At 53.6% G+C, this 19,672-nt stretch overlaps 1 protein-coding gene across 1 annotated transcript; it reads left to right on the top strand.

The window, feature by feature from the left end:
• The first annotated feature begins 271 nt into the window (after positions 1–271).
• On the top strand, positions 272–18,238 carry ppp1r11 (protein phosphatase 1, regulatory (inhibitor) subunit 11). Its single transcript, XM_078415835.1, has 4 exons — positions 272–344; positions 12,528–12,742; positions 14,334–14,442; positions 17,666–18,238. The coding sequence occupies exons 2-4, from the start codon at positions 12,647–12,649 to the stop codon at positions 17,917–17,919; spliced, it is 459 nt and encodes a 152-aa protein (XP_078271961.1). The 5' UTR covers positions 272–344; positions 12,528–12,646; the 3' UTR covers positions 17,920–18,238.
• The last annotated feature ends 1,434 nt before the right edge of the window (positions 18,239–19,672 follow it).

Below are 19,672 nucleotides of genomic sequence, written 5' to 3'. Positions count from 1 at the left end.
GACCGGTCCGGAGGGGAGGGGAAGGTTCCGGGGGTGAACACCAGAGCTGGGAGCGGAAGTCAGGGGAGGGAAGAGGGGGAAGGGGATGGAAGAGGGGGAAGGGGATGGGTGATGGACCGGTCCGGAGGGGAGGGGAAGGTTCCGGGGGTGAACACCAGAGCTGGGAGCGGAAGTCAGGGAAGGGGTGGGACGACGGACCGGTCCGGAGGGGAAGGTTCCGGGGGTGAACACCAGAGCTGGGAGCGGAAGTCAGGGGCGGGGGAAGGGGATGGGCGACGGACCGGGGGGGGGGACAGAGCGCAGGGACGGGCCTGGAAGATGGAGGCGGAGTGAGCGGCGCTCAGGTAACGGGGGGGCCGGGATAAAGGGCTTGGGCTGGGACCTGGGTATTGTTGGTCTGGGACCCGGGTAAAGGGCATTGTTTAATACCCGGGTAAAGGTCTTGATCATTGACCCAGGTAAAGGGCTTGGTCATTGACCCAGGTAAAGATCTTGGTCATTGACCCAGGTAAAGGGCTTGGTTTAATACCCGGGTAAAGGTCTTGGTCATTGACCCAGGTAAAGGGCTTGGTTTAATACCCGGGTAAAGGTCTTGATCTAATACCCGGGTAAAGGGCTTGGTTCAATACCCGGGTAAAGGTCTTGATCATTGACCCAGGTAAAGATCTTGATCATTGACCCAGGTAAAGGGTTTGGTCATTGACCCAGGTAAAGGGTTTGGTCATTGACCCAGGTAAAGGGCTTTGTCAGGGACCCAGGTAAAGATCTTGGTCATTGACCCAGGTAAAGGGCTTGGTTTAATACCCGGGTAAAGGTCTTGGTCATTGACCCAGGTAAAGGGCTTGGTTTAATACCCGGGTAAAGGTCTTGATCTAATACCCGGGTAAAGGGCTTGGTTTAATACCCGGGTAAAGATCTTGATCATTGACCCAGGTAAAGATCTTGATCATTGACCCAGGTAAAGGGTTTGGTCATTGACCCAGGTAAAGGGTTTGGTCATTGACCCAGGTAAAGGGCTTTGTCAGGGACCCAGGTAAAGATCTAGGTCATTGACCCAGGTATAGATCTTGGCCATTGACCCAGGTAAAGATCTTGGTCATTGACCCAGGTAAAGGGTTTGGTCTAATACCCAGGTAAAGGGCTTGGTTTTGACCCAGGTAAAGGGCTTTGTCAGGGACCCAGGTAAAGGGCTTTGTCAGGGACCCAGGTAAAGATCTTGATCAGGGACCCGGGTAAAGGGCATGATCAGGGACCCAGGTAAAGGGCTTGGTCTAATACCCGGGTAAAGGGCTTGGACTAATATCCGGGTAAAGGGCTTGATCAGGGACCCAGGTAAAGATCTTGGTCAGGGACCCAGGTAAATATCTTGTATAAGAAAATAACTGCAGATGCTGGCACAAATCAAAGGTATTTATTCACAAAATGCTGGAGTAACTCAGCAGGTCAGGCAGCATTTCAGGAGAGAAGGAATGGGTGACGTTTCGGGTCGAGACCCTTCTTCAGACCAAATATCTTGGTCTGGGACCCAGGTAAATATCTTGGTCAGAGACCCAGGTAAAGATCTTGGTCTAACACCCAGGTAAAGGACTTGGTCTAACACCCAGGTAAAGGGCTTGGTCTAACACCCAGGTAAAGGGCTTGGTCTAACACCCAGGTAAAGGGTTTGATCAGAGACCCAGGTAAAGGGCTTGGTCAGCGACCCAGGTAAAGGACTTGGTCTAATACCCGGGTAAAGGGCTTGGTCTAACACCCAGGTAAAGGGCTTGGTCAGGGACCTAGGTAAAGGGTTTGGTCTAATACCCAGGTAAAGATCTTGGTCTGGGACCCAGGTAAAGGGCTTGGTCTAACACCCAGGTAAAGGGCTTGATCTAACACCCAGGTAAAGGTCTTGATCAGGGACCCAGGTAAAGGGCTTGGTCTAATACCCAGGTAAAGGGCTTGGTCAAGGACCCAGGTAAAGAGCTTGATCAGGGACCCAGGTAAAGGGCTTGATCAGGGACCCGGGTAAAGGGTTTGGTCTAATAACCAGGTAAAGATCTTGGTCTGGGACCCAGGTAAAGGGCTTGGTCTAACACCCAGGTAAAGGGCTTGATCTAACACCCAGGTAAAGGTCTTGATCAGGGACCCAGGTAAAGGGCTTGGTCTAATACCCAGGTAAAGGGCTTGGTCAAGGACCCAGGTAAAGAGCTTGATCAGGGACCCAGGTAAAGGGCTTGATCAGGGACCCGGGTAAAGGGCTTGATCAGGGACCCAGGTAAAGGGCTTGGTCAGAGACCCAGGTAAAGGGCTTGGTCTAACACCCAGGTAAAGGGCTTGGTCTAACACCCAGGTAAAGGGCTTGGTCTAACACCCAGGTAAAGGGCTTGGTCTTACACCCAGGTAAAGGGCTTGGTCAGGGACCCAGGTAAAGGACTTGGTCTAATACCCGGGTAAAGGGCTTGGTCTAACACCCAGGTAAAGGGCTTGGTCAGGGACCCAGGTAAAGACCTTGGTCAGAGACCCAGGTAAAGGGTTTGATCAGGGACCCAGGTATTCTTGGTCATTGACCCAGGTAAAGGGTTTGGTCTAATACCCAGGTAAAGGGCTTGGTCAGGGACCCAGGTAAAGGGCTTGGTCAGGGACCCAGGTAAAGATCTTGGTCAGAGACCCAGGTAAAGGGTTTGATCTGGGACCCAGGTATTCTTGGTCATTGACCCAGGTAAAGGGTTTGGTCTAATACCCAGGTAAAGGGCTTGGTCTGGGACCCAGGTAAAGGGTTTGGTCTGGGACCTAGGTAAAGGGTTTGGTCTAATACCCAGGTAAAGATCTTGGTCTGGGACCCAGGTAAAGGGCTTGGTCTAACACCCAGGTAAAGGGCTTGGTCTAACACCCAGGTAAAGGTCTTGATCAGGGACCCAGGTAAAGGGCTTGGTCTAATACCCGGGTAAAGGTCTTGGTCAGAGACCCAGGTAAAAGGCTTGGTCTAATACCCAGGTAAAGGGCTTGGTCTAACACCCAGGTAAAGGGCTTGGTCTAACACCCAGGTAAAGGGCTTGGTCAGGGACCCAGGTAAAGGACTTGGTCTAATACCCGGGTAAAGGGCTTGGTCTAACACCCAGGTAAAGATCTTGGTCAGAGACCCAGGTAAAGGGTTTGATCAGGGACCCAGGTATTTTTGGTCATTGACCCAGGTAAAGGGTTTGGTCTAATACCCAGGTAAAGATCTTGGTCTGGGACCCAGGTAAAGGGCTTGGTCAGGGACCTAGGTAAAGGGCTTGGTCTGGGACCCGGGTAAAGGGCTTGGTCTAATACCCGGGTAAAGGGCTTGGTCAGGGACCCAGGTAAAGGGCTTGGTCAGAGACCCAGGTAAAGGGCTTGGTCAGGGACCCAGGTAAAGATCTTGGTCAGAGACCCAGGTAAAGGGTTTGATCAGGGACCCAGGTATTCTTGGTCATTGACCCAGGTAAAGGGCTTGGTCTAATACCCGGGTAAAGGGCTTAGTCAGGGACCCGGATAAAGGGTTTGATCAGGGATCCAGGTAAAGGGCTTGGTCCAATACCCAGGTAAAGGGCTTGGTCTGGGACCCAGGTAAAGGGCTTGATCAGGGACCCGGGTAAAGGGCTTGGTCTAATACCCGGGTAAAGGGCTTGATCAGGGACCCAGGTAAAGATCTTGGTCAGGGACCCAGGTAAATATCTTGTATAAGAAAATACAGATGTTGGCACAAATCGAAGGTATTTATTCACAAAGTGCTGGAGTAACTCAGCAGGTCAGGCAGCATCTCAGGAGAGAAGGAATGGGTGACGTTTCGGGTCGAGACCCTTCTTCAGACCAAATATCTTGGTCTGGGACCCAGGTAAATATCTTGGTCAGAGACCCAGGTAAAGGGCTTGGTCTAACACCCAGGTAAAGGACTTGGTCTAACACCCAGGTAAAGGGCTTGGTCTAACACCCAGGTAAAGGGTTTGATCAGAGACCCAGGTAAAGGGCTTGGTCTAATACCCGGGTAAAGGGCTTGGTCAGGGACCCAGGTAAAGGGCTTGGTCAGAGACCCAGGTAAAGGACTTGGTCTAATACCCGGGTAAAGGGCTTGGTCTAACACCCAGGTAAAGGGCTTGGTCAGGGACCCAGGTAAAGGGCTTGGTCAGGGACCTAGGTAAAGGGTTTGGTCTAATACCCAGGTAAAGATCTTGGTCTGGGACCCAGGTAAAGGGCTTGGTCTAACACCCAGGTAAAGGGCTTGATCTAACACCCAGGTAAAGGTCTTGATCAGGGACCCAGGTAAAGGGCTTGGTCTAAACCCAGGTAAAGGGCTTGGTCAAGGACCCAGGTAAAGAGCTTGATCAGGGACCCAGGTAAAGGGCTTGATCAGGGACCCGGGTAAAGGGCTTGATCAGGGACCCAGGTAAAGGGCTTGGTCAGAGACCCAGGTAAAGGGCTTGGTCTAACACCCAGGTAAAGGGCTTGGTCTAACACCCAGGTAAAGGGCTTGGTCTAACACCCAGGTAAAGGGCTTGGTCTTACACCCAGGTAAAGGGCTTGGTCAGGGACCCAGGTAAAGGACTTGGTCTAATACCCGGGTAAAGGGCTTGGTCTAACACCCAGGTAAAGATCTTGGTCAGAGACCCAGGTAAAGGGTTTGATCAGGGACCCAGGTATTTTTGGTCATTGACCCAGGTAAAGGGTTTGGTCTAATACCCAGGTAAAGATCTTGGTCTGGGACCCAGGTAAAGGGCTTGGTCAGGGACCTAGGTAAAGGGCTTGGTCTGGGACCCGGGTAAAGGGCTTGGTCTAATACCCGGGTAAAGGGCTTGGTCAGGGACCCAGGTAAAGGGCTTGGTCAGAGACCCAGGTAAAGGGCTTGGTCTAATACCCGGATAAAGGGCTTGGTCTAACACCCAGGTAAAGGGCTTGGTCTAACACCCAGGTAAAGGGCTTGGTCAGGGACCCAGGTAAAGATCTTGGTCAGAGACCCAGGTAAAGGGTTTGATCAGGGACCCAGGTATTCTTGGTCATTGACCCAGGTAAAGGGCTTGGTCTAATACCCGGGTAAAGGGCTTGGTCAGGGACCCGGATAAAGGGTTTGATCAGGGATCCAGGTAAAGGGCTTGGTCCAATACCCAGGTAAAGGGCTTGGTCAGAGACCTAGGTAAAGGGCTTGGTCTGGGACCCAGGTAAAGGGCTTGATCAGGGACCCGGGTAAAGGGCTTGGTCTAATACCCGGGTAAAGGGCTTGATCAGGGACCCAGGTAAAGATCTTGGTCAGGGACCCAGGTAAATATCTTGTATAAGAAAATACAGATGTTGGCACAAATCGAAGGTATTTATTCACAAAGTGCTGGAGTAACTCAGCAGGTCAGGCAGCATCTCAGGAGAGAAGGAACGGGTGATGTTTCGAGTCGAGACCCTTCAGACCAAACATCTTGGTCTGGGACCCAGGTAAATATCTTGGTCAGAGACCCAGGTAAATATCTTGGTCAGAGACCCAGGTAAAGGGCTTGGTCTGACACCCAGGTAAAGGGCTTGGTTTAATACCCAGGTAAATGACTTGGTCTAACAGCCAGCTATAGGGCTTGGTCTAATACCCAGGTAAAGGACTTGGTCTAATACCCAGGTAAAGATCTTGATCAGGGACCCAGGTAAAGGGCTTGGTCAGGGACCCGGGTAAAGGGCCTGGCAGTGACCTTGGTAAAGGGCTAGGTCTGGGACTCGGGTAAAGGGCTTGGTCAAGGACCCAGGTAAAGGGTTTGATCAGGGACCCAGGTATTCTTGGTCATTGACCCAGGTAAAGGGTTTAGTGTAATACCCAGGTGAAGGGCTTGGTCTGGGACCCAGGTAAAGGGCTTGGTCTGGGACCCAGGTAAAGGGCTTGGTCTAATACCCAGGTAAAGATCTTGATCAGGGACCCAGGTAAATATCTTGGTCAGAGACCCAATGTAAAGGGCTTGGTCTAATACCCAGGTAAAGGGTGTGATCAGGGACCCAGGTAAAGATCTTGGTCAGGGACCCGGGTAAAGGGTTTGGTCAGGGACCCAGGTTAAGGGCTTGGCCAGGGACCCAGGTAAAGGGGTGGGTAACGGGCTGGGACTGCGACCCAGTTGAAGAAGGGCTTGGACTCCGATAATGGTGGGGAGTCACGCCTCGCGGCCACGCCCCGCCTCTGCTACAAACACACTGCGGCAGTTCGAGGCCGGGCCGTAAATAAACCCCCTTGCAAACTGCTGCAGGTACAAGGGAAGGCAGAAGCATCCTCTCCAGATATTAATCTTAAACATTATCTATAATGTGGGGCAGTTTAGTAAATAAATATTCCCCCCCCCCCCACCTCCATATACATTATTGTCACGCTTTAAACAGCACGTGTTGTGTGGGCCAACTCTTAAGTAGTCTCTTCTGTTACCTAACTAGACCGAGTGGAGCCGTTGGGCCCAAACCTCTTCTGCCTTGGTGCAGCAACCTCTCCTACCCCCCTCCCCTCTCCCCTGCACCTCACCTCCCCTCCCTATCCCCTCCCTATCCCCTCTCCCCTATCCCCCCCTCCCCTATCCCCTCCTCCCCCCCCACCCCATCCCCCTTATCCTCCCTCCCCTCCCTATCCCCTCTCCCCCGCACCTCACCTCCCCTGCCTATCCCCTCTCCCCCCCTCCCCTCTCCCACCCTCTCCCCTCCACCCCTCTCCCCCTCCCCTCTCCACCCCTCTTCCCCTATCCCCTCCTCCTCCACCCCTCTCCCCATCCCCCTTATCCTCCCTCCCCTCCCTCCCTCGGAGATAGATTTAAACTTTAAAATGTGAATAACTTAAAAAATATAACACCGATTTCAATTAAACTTCTCCCATGAGCACCAAAGGGACGACGGTGAGTACGGTGGGCCTAAAATTGTCGCGCTATCGTGTACCGTAGTCAAGACAAGTCAAGTTTATTTGTCACATACATATACAAGATGTGCATTGAAATGAAAGTGGCCACGCCTGTGGATTGTGCTAAACTACAAAACGGAAGAGATTATTTTTTTTTTAACACATAAAATTAATTAATACAGTAAATTAAATGAGTCCCTGGTGATATGAGAGTTAACAGTCCTGATGGCCTGTGGGAAGAAACTCCGTCTCATCCTCTCTGTTTTCACAGCGAGACAGCGGAGGCGTTTGCCTGACCGTAGCATCTGGAACAGTCCGTTACTGGGGTGGCAGGGGTCCCTCATGATCTTGCTTGCTCTGGATCTGCACCTCCTGATGTTTAGGTCCTGCAGGGGGCGAGTGTAGTTCCCATGGTGCGTTCAGCCGAACGCACTACTCTCTGCAGGGCCTTCCTGTCCTGGGCAGAGCTGTTCCCAAACCAGATTGTGATGTTCCCAGACAGGATGCTCTCTACAGCCCCAGAGTAGATGCAATGAAGGATTCTCAGAGAGACTCTGAATTTCCTCAGCTGTCTGAGGTGGTAAAGGCTGCCTTGCCTTACTCACCAGTGCGGCAATGTGTGTTGTCCATGTCAGATCCTCTGTGATGTGGACTCCCAGGCATTTAAAACTGCTCACCCTATCCACAGTAGACCCATTTATCTCCAGTGGCATGTACGTCCTCGGATGTTGAGCACTTCTAAAGTCCACAATCAGCTCCTTAGTTTTTGTGACATTCAAGAGGAGGCTATTGTCCTGACACCAGAGTGCCAGATCAGCCACCTCCTCCCGGTAGGCCTTCTCATCGTTGTTGGAGATCCGGCCCACCACCACAGTGTCATCAGCAAACTTGATGATGGAGTTTGAGCTGAACCTGGCCCCACAGTCATGTGTGTACAGGGAGTACAGTAGGGGGCTAAGGACGCAACCATGGGGGGATCCTATGTTCAGGGTGAGGGGGTTAGAAGTATGTCTCCCCATCTTGACCACTTGGGGCCTGGCGGTGAGAAAGTCCAGGACCCAGGCACACAGGGGAATGTTAAGCCCCAGTTTCAGCAGCTTCTCAGCAAGTCTGGTGGGGACTATTGTGTTGAAAGCTGAACTAAAATCAATGAGCAGCATCCTCACATAGCCCCTCCCTTCTGGCTGTCCAGATGAGAGAGAGCGGTGTGCAGAACCTGGGAGACCGCATCATCCGTGGATCTGTTCGGACGGTATGCGAACTGCAGCGGGTCCAGATTGCAAGCGAGGGTGGAAGGCACAGATGTGGTTCTTGATCAGCCTCTCGAAGCATTTCATGACCACCGAGGGTCATGTAGTCATTCATACAAGCTGGAGAGGCATTCTTTGGCACCGGCACAATGATGCATCTTTTGAAGCATGCAGGGACCACGGACTTGGCCAAGGAGAGGTTGAATATTGTGGAATATTGAGCACTGGAGCAAGCTGGGTGGCACAAGACTTCAGCACTCGCCCAGATATACCATCCGGGCCAACAGCTTTCCTCGTGTTCACACGCGTCAGAGCCTTCCTCACCTCATGCTCGGACACCGAGAATGTGTGCACATCCCCGGCGGTGGATCCCCCTCCAGCCTCGCTAGCCAGCCCGCTGGTGGTGTTGTTTTTAGATGGCGAGCTAGGGGTAATGTTGCCCGTCTCGAACCGTGTGAATTTTGGCTGTAGTTCAGGAACAGACAAACAAACAAACAAACGAGAGTTTTAGTATATAGATAGTTGTACATTAGTATATTAGCAATAGATTAATATAACTAAACATTGTCTATAATGTGGGGCAGTAGTGAATTAATATCCCCCCATTACATTAATATTGTGCTTTAAATACAACATACGGCTGGTTAATGGCATCTATAACTTGATAAGATGTTCTAAATATAAAGTATGTTTGTTAATGTTTGCATCTATGAACTAATATCAGGCTCGAAACATAATCTATAGTGTGGGGCACCTGGTAAATTAATATTCCCGCCCCATTGCATTAATCTCGTGTTTTAAACACAGTGTATTGTACGGGACAGCTCGTTAATCTTTATACTAAAACTCTCGTTTGTTTAGTTTGGGCCCAACAGGTCCACTTGGTCTAGTAATCTATAAAGTGGGATGGTTGGTTAATAAATATTCTCCCCTGCAGATTAATGTAATGTCCTAAGCATGCAATATGATTTGCAAGGGTGGGCTGAAAGATGGCAGATGGAGTTTAATGCTGATAAGTGTGAGGTGCTGCATTTTGGTAGGACAAATCAAAATAGGACGTACAGGGTAAATGGTAGGGAATTGAGGAATGCAGTGGAACAGAGGGATCTGGGAATAACTGTGCATTGTTCCCTGAAGGTGGAATCTCATGTGGATAGGGTGGTGAAGAAGGCGTTTGGTATGCTTGCCTTTATAAATCAGAGCATCGAGTATAGAAGTTGGGATGTAATGTTGAAATTGTACAGGGCATTGGTGAGGCCGAATCTGGAGTATGGTGTGCAGTTCTGGTCGCCAAATTATAGGAAGGATGTCGACAAAATGGAGAGGGTACAGAGGAGATTTACTAGAATGTTGCCTGGGTTTCAGCACTTAGGCTACAGAGAGAGGTTGAACAGGTTGGGTCTTTATTCTTTGGAGCGTAGAAGGTTGAGGGGGGACTTGATAGAGGTTTTTAAAATTTTGAGAGGGACGGACAGAGTTGACGTGGGTAGGCTTTTCCCTTTGAGAGTGGGGAAGATTCCAACAAGGGGACATAGCTTCAGAATTGAGGGACAAAGGTTTAGGGGTAACATGAGGGGGAACTTCTTTACTCAGAGGGTTGTGGCTGTATGGAATGGGCTTCCGGTGGAAGTGGTGGAGGCTGGCTCGGTTTTATTATTTAAGAGTAAATTGGATAGGTATATGGATAGGAGGGGATTGGAGGGTTATGGTCTGAGTGCAGGTAGATGAGACTAGGTCAGGGAGAATGGTCGGCATGGACTGGTAGGGCCGGACAGGCCTGTTTCCATGCTGTAGTTGTTATATGTTAAAAAAAAAAAAATGTTAATGTGCAGGGCAGCTGATTCATATTTTATCGATCTGAAGGATCGAAAAAGAGAACTTTAATGTCATCAGTCCGTTCTCTCCCCAGATGCTGCCTGACTCGCTGAGTTCCTCCGGCACTTTTACTCCAGATTCCAGCATAGAAACATAGAAAATAGGTGCAGGAGTAGGCCATTCGGCCCTTCGAGCCTGCACCGCCATGCAATATGATCATGGCTGATCATCCAGCTCAGTAGCCTGTACCTGCCTTCTCTCCATACCCCCTGATCCCTTTAGCAAAAAGGGCCACATCTAACTCCCTCTTAAATATAGCCAATGAACTGGCCTCAACTACCTTCTGTGGCAGAGAATTCCACAGACTCACCACTCTCTGTGTGAAAAAAAACTTTCTCATCTCAGTCCTAAAAGACTTCCCCCTTATCCTTAAGCTGTGACCCCTGGTTCTGGACTCCCCCAACATCGGGAACAATCTTCCCGCATCTAGCCTCTCCAACCCCTTCAGAATTTTATATGTTTCTATAAGATCCCCCCTCAGTCTTCTAAATTCCAGCGAGTACAAGCCCAGTCTATCCAGTCTTTCCTCATATGCAAGTCCCGCCATCCCAGGGATTAATCTGGTGAACCTTCTCTGTACTCCCTCTAAGGCAAGAACGTCTTTCCTCAGGTTAGGAGACCAAAACTGCACACAATACTCCAGGTGCGGTCTCACCAAGGCCCTGTACAACTGCAGCAGAACCTCCCTCCTCCTAAACTCAAATCCTCTTGCTATGAATGCCAACATACCATTCGCTTTCTTCACTGCCTGCTGCACCTGCATGCTTGCTTTCAATGACTGGTGCACCATGACACCCAGGTCACGTTGCATCTCCCCTTCTCCCAATCGGTCACCATTCAGGTAATACTCTGCTTTCCTGTTCTTGCCGCCAAAGTGAATAACCTCACATTTATCCACATTATATTGCATCTGCCATGCATTTGCCCACTCGCCTAATCTATCCAAGTCACTCTGCAGCCTCCTAGCATCCTCCTCGCAGCTAACACTGCCACCCAGCTTCGTGTCATCCGCAAACTTAGAGATGTTGCATTCAATTCCCTTGTCCAAATCATTAATATACACTGTAAATAACTGGCGTCCCAGCACTGTGCCTTGCGGTACCCCACTAGTCACTGCCTGCCATTCCGAAAAGGACCCGTTTATTCCTACTCTTTGCTTCCTGTCCGCCAACCAATTTTCTATCCACCTCAAAACTGAACCCTCAATACCGTGTGCTTTAAGTTTGTACACCAATCTCCTATGTGGGACCTTGTCGAAGGCCTTCTGAAAGTCCAGATATAACACATCGACTGGTTCTCCCTTATCCACTCTACTAGTTACATCCTCGAAAAATTCTATAAGATTCGTCAGACATGATTTGCCATTGGTAAATCCATGCTGACTTTGTCCGATGATTTCACCACTTTCCAAATGTGATGCTATCACATCTTTAATAACTGACTCTAGCATTTTCCCCACTACCGATGTTAGGCTAACTGGTCTATAATTCCCCGTTTTCTCTCTCCCTCCCTTTTTAAAAAGTGGGGTTACATTAGCTACCCTCCAATCCTCAGGAACTACTCCAGAATCTAAAGAGTTTTGAAAAATTATCACTAATGCATCCACTATTTCTGAGGCTACTTCCTTAAGCACTCTGGGATGTAGCCTATCAGGCCCTGGGGATTTATCTGCCTTTAATCCATTTAATTTACCTAATTTACCTTGCGCCTCTTGGCAATGCATGTTGGTTTGGAGATACAGCGCAGAAACAGGCCTTTACGGCCCACCGGGTCCGCGCCGACCAGCGATCCCCGCGCACTAACACTATCCTACACCCACTAGGGACAACTTTCTTTTTACACATTCTCCAAGCCAATTAACCTACAAACCTGTACGTCTTTGGAGTGTGGGAGGAAACCGAAGATCTCGGAGAAAACCCACGCAGGTCACGGGGAGAACGTACAAACTCCGTACAGACAGCGCCCGTAGTCGGGATCGAACCCGGGTCTCTGGCGCTGCGTTCGCTATAAGGCAAATTATCGTCATATGTAGTGAAAAATTGCTTTGCGCGCCATTGAGGAAAATTGTACTGAGGTAGTACAACAGAATATGGTGTTCCAGCGATGGAGAAAGTGCAAATGACAGAAAAGTGCAAGGGACACAACGAGGTACATAGGAAGATCGGGATTGTAGCGTGTAAGGGCAGGCGCTGGGGTAGAGTTGCTGCCTTACAACGCTTGCAGAGCGGGGGAGACCCCGGGTTCCATCCCGACCACGGGCGCCGTCCGTACGGAGTTTGCACGTTCTCTCCCCGTGACCCGCGTGGGTTTTCTCTCCGAGATCTTCGGTTTCCTCCCGCGCTCCAAACACGTGCGGGTTTGTAGGTTAATTGGCTTGGCGTATTTTCTCTATTTTCAAGAGAGAGAGTCAGGTGGGCGGGCGGTGGGTTTTTTGTGTGTATTTTCTGTAAATAGTCGATGAAAGTAAGGGAGGGGCGCGGTCTGGTGTGGAGTGGTGGGTGACGGCGCGCTGTGGGGACGAGGGGTGAGAGCGCTGTGTTTACACTGTTGCCCTTCCCCTGCAGGGAGCGGCCTTGTTGGAGTGATCGCGACCGACCGTCCGACCGTCCGTCCGTCCATCCGCCCCCTCCCCCCCGTAGCCCCCGAGGGCCGGTGGGCAGAGACGGGGGCAGCCCTGGCGACCATGGAGAGGGAGCAGGAGCGCGGGGCCATGGCTGAGACCGCCAGCTCGTCAGCCACCGTTACCGAGACGGTGGACAGCTCGCAGCCCGCCCCGACCGTGAGTGCCGTCTCTCCCCTGTATCCCCACAGCTCCCCCCTCCCTGTTACCCCCATCCCTATCCCCCCCCTGTAACCCCATCCCCCCTCCCTGTTACCCCCATCCCCCCTCCCTGTAATCCCTATCCCCCTCCCTGTTACCCCATCTTCCCCTCCCTGTAACCCCCATCCCCCCTCCCTGTTACCCCCATCCCTATCCCCCCCTGTAACCCCATCCCCCCTCCCTGTTACCCCCATCCCTATCCCCCCCCTGTAACCCCATCCCCCCTCCCTGTTACCCCCATCCCCCCTCCCTGTAATCCCTATCCCCCTCCCTGTTACCCCCATCTTCCCCTCCCTGTAACCCCCATCCCCCCTCCCTGTTACCCCCTATCCCCCCCTGTAACCCCCATCCCGCTCCCTGTAACCCCCATCCCCCTCCCTGTAACCCCCATCCCCCCTCCCTGTAACCCCCATCCTCCCTGTAATTCCCGGAATGGCGGGACTGTCGTATGTTGAAAGACTAGAGCGACTAGGCTTGTATACACTGGAATTTAGAAGGATGAGAGGGGATCTTATCAAAACGTACAAGATTATTAAGGGGTTGGACACGTTAGAGGCAGGAAACATGTTCCCAACGTTGGGGGAGTCCAGAACCAAGGGCCACAGTTTAAGAATAAGGGGTCGGCCATTTAGAACGGAGATGAGGAAAAACTTTTTTAGTCAGAGAGTTGTGAATCTGTGGAATTCTCTGCCTCAGAAGGCAGTGGAGGCCAATTCTCGTAATACTGTATGTTTCATTTTTTTTTTTCCTAATCAGATGTGCAGCACTTTGGTCAACGTGGGTTGTTTTTAAATGTGCTATACAAATAAAATTGACTTGACTTGACATTCAAGAGAGAGCTGGATAGAGCTCTTAAGGATAGCGGAGTCAGGGGGTATGGGGAGAAGGCAGGAACGGGGTACTGATTGAGAATGATCAGCCATGATCACATTGAATGGCGGTGCTGGCTCGAAGGGCCGAATGGCCTCCTCCTGCACCTATTGTCTATTGTCTATTGTATCCCCCATCCCTGTAACCCCCACCCACCCCCTGTAACCCCCATCATCCCCTCCCTGTATCCCCCACCCCCTCTCCCTGTATCCCCCATCACTGTAACCCCCATCCCCTGTAACCCCTATCTTCCCCTCCCTGTAACCCTCATCCCCCCTGTTAGCCCCATCCCCCTCACTGTAACCCCCATCTTCCCCCCTCTGTAACCCCCATCCCCCCTCCCTGTAACCCCATCCCTGTATCCCCATCTTCCCCTCCCTGTATCCCCCATCTTCCCCTCCCTGTATCCCCCATCTCACCCCACCTGTATCCCCCATCATCCCCTCCCTGTAACCCCCATCCCCCTCCCTGTAACCCCCATCTTCCCCTCCCTGTAACCCCCATCCCCCTCCCTGTAACCCCCATCCCCCTCCCTGTAACCCCCATCATCCCCTCCCTGTATCCCTCACCCCTCCTCTCTGTATCCCCCATCTCACCCCACCTGTAACCCCCATTCCCTGTATCCCCCATCTCACCCCACCTGTAACCCCCATTCCCTGTAACCTCCTCTCTTCCCCAGGAGAACCGCAGCATCACCATCAGGCTGAGGAAGCGCAAAACAAACAAGAAGGTGGAGTGGTCCAGCGACACGGTGGACAACGAGCATCTCGGCCGTCGCTCCTCCAAGTGTAAGCCCCCCTCCCCATGTGGAACCCCCCCCCCCCCCGGCCCCTTCTTCCTCCACCCTCCCTCCCTCCCCCCCTATCCCACTCTCTCCACTCTCCTCCCCTCCACCACCCCCCCATCACGTGGACCTCCCTGCCCCGCCCCACATAGACCCCTCCTCCCACCCCCCCTCCATGCGGACTCCGGTCCTCTCTCCCCCCCATCCCTCTCCCTCCACTCTCCTCCCCACGATCCCCTCCCCTCCATCCAGTGGACCTCCCTGCCCCGCCCCGCATGCCCCCCCCCCCTCCATGCGGACTCCGGTCCTCTCCCCCCCCTCCCATCCCATGGATCCCTCCTCTCGCCCCCCCCCACCCCTCCTTGCGAACCCTTCTTTCTCCACCCATCCCACTCCCTCCACCCTCCTCCCCACGATCCCCCTCCTCGATCCCTTGCGCCTCTTTGCCCCGCCCCGCCCATCCCGCGGACTCCTCCTTTCCCCCCCCCCCTCCCCTCCCTTTAGACCCCACTGGTGAGGAGGGGCGAACTGCTTTGTCCGGCTTACAAAGCGCGCACCTCCAGACTCAGGGACAGCTTCTTCCCCTCCGTTATCAGGCTTCTGAACGGCCCTTCCATAAGCTCGGGCACTGTCCTATTCACCTCCACCCATTGCGGACAGTGGACTTTGTCTGTGGAACTGATGCGCTACAATGCTGAGAACTGTATTCTGCACTCTGTGCCTTCCCCTTCTGCCTGGTATATTTGTTTTAGTTTAGAGATACAGCGTGGAGTTGAACTGATTGTATTCACGTGTAATGTTGGTCAGACTGCAAGGAAACAGGCCCGTCATGCCCACACCGACCAACATGCCCCATCTTCTTCTATATACTAAAGCTCTCGTTTGCCTGTTTGTTTGTTCCTGAACTACAGTGGTACATGATACTGCACCGCTGGAGGAAGGTCAGGCATTGCAGAACATTGCTTTTTCGCAGTACCTCGTGAAACGTGGCACAGAACAGCACAGCACAGAATTTTGTGTTCCACCTGTACCCAGAACCTGGCTTCAACAGTTCAACAGAGCTTTATTTGTCATTCGGTACCAAGGTACCGAACGAAACTACATAGCAGTCACACAAAAAAAAGAACACAAGACACATGACCCCCACACAAACGTCCATCACAGTGACTCCAAACACCCCCTCACTGTGATGGAGGCAACAAAACTTCCACTCTCTTCCCCACGCCCACGGACAGACAGCTCGTCCCCGACCGACCCGCACAGTCCCCGCAAGGGGATGGAAGTCCCCGCGACCGAGTCGCACCGGGCGCTGAGACGTCTCGCGGCCGAACCGGGCGATGGAAGGCCCCGCGACCGAGCCGTGCGCAGCTAAGTCCCGCGGCCGAGCCGCACCGGGCGATGTTAGGCCCCGCAGCCGAGCCGCACCGGGCGATGTTAGGCCCCGCGGCCAAGCCGCACCGGGCACTGTTAAGTCCAGCGGCCGAGCCGCACCAGCGATGTTAGGCCCCGCGGCCGAGCCGCACCAGGCGATGTTAGGCCCCGCGGCCAAGCCGCACCGGGCACTGTTAAGTCCAGCGGCCGAGCCGCACCGGGCGATGGAAGGCCCCGCGGCTGAGCCGCACCCCGCGCCGTGAGGAAGAGACCTAAAAGAGAAAGGTTTCCCCTGTCCCCCCACCCACACCACCACCCCCCCCACCCACACCACCACCCCCCCACCCACACAACCAAAAAAAAAAAACATCCCAACACCGACACACAACAAAAAAAAAGGAAAAAAGACGAACAGACTGCTAGCGAGCCGCCGCCGTTAGGCGCCGCCACTTCCGCTTCAAGTGAAGCCAACATAGGAAACATCATTTTGTGTTCTTGTTCTATGTCTGCATAAACCTTCAGAGTCTTCGAGGTACAACGGAAGTTTTTATTACATTAACTCAGTGCTGGCAGCAAGACAACTAAAGAAATGGCTGCAACCACGCGATCTGGTCACACACACTGTGCACAGACGGAGATAACCATCCCTTTGTCCTGTGCAGCGCCACCTGCTGCACGGGAGGAGCAACGGGTCCTCCCACCCCCTCACGGTCCAGCAAACATCACACATGAGGATGTTAGTGAGGCAATAAATAGATTGATGGCGGCCACGGTGGCGCAGCGGGGGAGTTGCTGCCTTACAACGCTTGCAGCGCCGGAGACCCGGGTTCCATCCCCACCACGGGTGCTTGTCTGTACGGAGTTTGTACGTTCTCCCCGTGACCTGCGTGGGTTTTCCCCCGCGATCTCCGGTTTGCTCCCACTACTCCAAGGACGTGCTGGTTTGTAGGCTAAGAGGCTTGGTGTAAGTGTAAATTGTCCCGAGTGGGTGTAGGATAGTGTTAGCGTGGGGGGATCGCTGGTCGGCGCGGACCCGGTGGGCCGAAGGGCCAGTTTCCGCGCTGTATCTCTAAACCAAACTAAACCAAGCTCGCTGCCTGGGCCCGTACTTGCATCCCTACGCTAGTCATCGTATTAGTTTCATTGTCGTCCTGTGGAGTTTCACTGTCTGTGTAACTCGTTACCGCCTAGCCCACCGCCAACAACGGACCATTATGGGCTCAACGTTTCCTTGATCGTCGTATCCTTTTTTGCATACCTTTCGTTCATTTGTTCCATCTCTCTATCACCGTCTATACTAAACTACCAAACTTTCTTGTCGTAATCAAAATTTTGTGCGTCACGGCTCAAGAGCAGGTCATTCAGCCCACGATGTCTGTGCTGAATGTGGGCCCGATCGATGTTGTAATGGGGCCTAATGTCGAAGGTGGGCTAAGCTCTAATGGGATCTCCCCTCTCTCTCCTCTCTCTCTCTCTCTCTCTCTCTACACCTCTCTCTCTTCCTTTCCCCCACTCTCTCCACCCCCCTCTCCGTCACCCCCCTCTCCCACTCTCTCCACCCCCCCCTCCCACTCTCCCTCTCTCTCCCTCCCCCTCTCTCTCTCCCTCCCCCTCTCTCTCTCCCTCCCCCTCTCTCTCTCCCTCCCCCCTTCTCTCTCCCCCCCCTCTCTCCCCATCTCTCTCCCTCTTTCTCTCTCCCTCTTTCTCTCTCCCTCTCTCTCCCCCCTCTCTCTCCCCCCCTCCCCATCTCTCTCCCCCCCACTCTCTCTCTCCCCCCTATATCTCTCCCCCATCTCTCGCCACCCCCCATCTCTCTCTCTCTGTCGCCACTTCTCCCTCTCTCTCTCCCCGCGCAGGTTGCTGCATTTACGAGAAGCCACGTGCGTTTGGGGAGAGCAGTTCGGAGAGCGAGGAGGAGAACGGCGGCTGCGGCAATGCTCACTGCCTGCGGGGCCACAAGAAACCCTTCCCGGGGTCGGCCGACGCGGGCGGGGGCGGGGGCAAGCCCGGGGGTCCCGGCGCCAAGGCTGGCGGTGCCCCCCTCCCCACCGACCCGGCCCACAGCCCCAAGCACCCGACCCTCCGGCACCCCCACCCGCCCCACAAATGACCCGGCGGCAGAGGCACTGGGGGAGGGGGAGTGTGTGTGTGTGAGGGGGGGGGGTCCAGGGATTGAAGCGTCACCATCCCCCTCTGACCACCCCTCTCCCCCTCCCCCCCCCTCACCGCCCTGTGACCCCCAGCAAGCCTGCCCCCTCCCCGAACCCAACCTTTGCTTTCCCCGACAGGAGATGTTTCTTTTTTTAAACTAGATCTGTACATTTGTATTGCATTTGTAATTTATTTAATAGGAACCTTTTTTTCCCCACTCTTTTGTTTCGGTTGCCACAGCAGGCGGACCCTGGGGGACGGGGAAAGGGGACGGACCGGGAGGGATGGAGTGGGGGTCGAGGTGTGTGAGGGTGGGGGGGGGGGGGGGGGTTTGCATGCGACGCACGGAACCACAGTTCAGCCAATCAGGTTTGCACGATAATCCTGCAGCTAATTCGTGATTGGAGGGGGGGGGGGGGTGGGGGGGGAGAGAGGGGGAAGATTTAAGGGGAGAGAGAGAGAGGGGATGGAGAGAATGAGAGAGGATAGGAGGGGGAGGTGGGAGAGAGAATTGGAGGGAGGGAGGGAGAGAGAGTGGGAGGGGTGTGGAGGGACGGGATCAGAGGAAGGAAGGGAGAGGGGAGGAGATAATGAGAGGATAGGAGAGGGGGAGAGAATTGGAGGGAGGGAGAGTGGGAGGGGATCAGAGGAAGGAGGGGAGAGGGGAGGAGAGAATGAGCGAATAGGAGAGGGGGAGAGAGAATTGGAGGGAGGGAGATTAAGTGGGAGGAGTGGAGAGGGAGGGGATCAGAGGGAGGAGGGGAGGAGAGAATGAGAGAAGATTGGATGGGGAGAGGGGAGGGATAGAGACAGAGAAGTGTAGAGGGAATTTGGAGAGGGAGGGGGATCAGAGAGAGGGGAGGAGAGAATGAGAGGATTGGAGGGGGAGGGGAGGATTGGAGAGAGGGAGGGAGAGAATCGATGGAGGGGAGGAGAGAGAGGGGAGGAAGTTTAGGGTGAGTATTAGTCGCTGGGGATCGAGATCCATGGAAGGTCGGGGAGAGCAGGGAGGGCGAGGGTATGGCGGCCATCGGTCCCCGTAGGGCCCGAGAGACAACCGAGCGTTGGAGGCTCTGGTTGTATCTGCGTCTGTACCCTCCCCTACACCCCCTACACCCCCCCAACCCCCACAACGCAGTCACGCAACGCAAGAGTCTCCCGTCTCTCCCCCCTCACCCACCCCCCGCCGCAGATCGGATGTATTGAAAAATAAAATTGTCTTGCTCAACAATGACTGGAGGTTGCGTGGGGGGGGGGGGGGGGGGGGGAGTGAATGAAGCTCTGGGGCGGTGCGCTGCCTGTGCGGAGTTTGCACGTTCTCCCCGTGACCTGCGTGGGCTTCCTCCGGGTGCTCCGGTTTCCTCCCACACTCCAAAGACGTGCAGGTTTGTAGGTTAATTATAAATTGTGTCTGATGGTGTTAGTGTCACGGGAGGGGGAGGTAAAGGTCCTAAGTGATAGGAGCAGAATTAGGCCATTCGGCCCATCAAGTCTTACTCCGCCATTTAATGGTGGCTGATCTATCTCTCCCTCCTAACCCCGTCTATTCACCCACACCCCGATCCGTGACCATATCACCACCGTCCTTTACAAACTCCACTGGCTCCCCATCCCCCCCAGAGAATCCAGTACAAAATCCTCCTCCTGACCTACAAAGCCCTCCATAACCTGGCCCCATCCTACCTGACCGACCTCCTCCACAGGCACACTCC

The sequence above is a fragment of the Rhinoraja longicauda genome, chromosome 19 (genome assembly GCF_053455715.1).
Source record: "Rhinoraja longicauda isolate Sanriku21f chromosome 19, sRhiLon1.1, whole genome shotgun sequence".
In the NCBI taxonomy this organism is placed as follows: Eukaryota; Metazoa; Chordata; class Chondrichthyes; order Rajiformes; family Arhynchobatidae; genus Rhinoraja; species Rhinoraja longicauda.
Note: the sequence above shows the minus strand (reverse complement) of the source record. Positions and strands in the feature narration are given on the sequence as shown.

Excerpts from the sequence above, each read along its gene's own strand:
- ppp1r11 (XM_078415835.1), top strand. The coding sequence starts at position 12,647 with ATGGAGAGGGAGCAGGAGCGCGGGGCCATGGCTGAGACCGCCAGCTCG. Across the intron at positions 12,743-14,333 it reads GCTCGCAGCCCGCCCCGACC|GAGAACCGCAGCATCACCAT; the intron begins GTGAGTGCCGTC and ends TCTCTTCCCCAG. Across the intron at positions 14,443-17,665 it reads CGGCCGTCGCTCCTCCAAGT|GTTGCTGCATTTACGAGAAG; the intron begins GTAAGCCCCCCT and ends CTCCCCGCGCAG.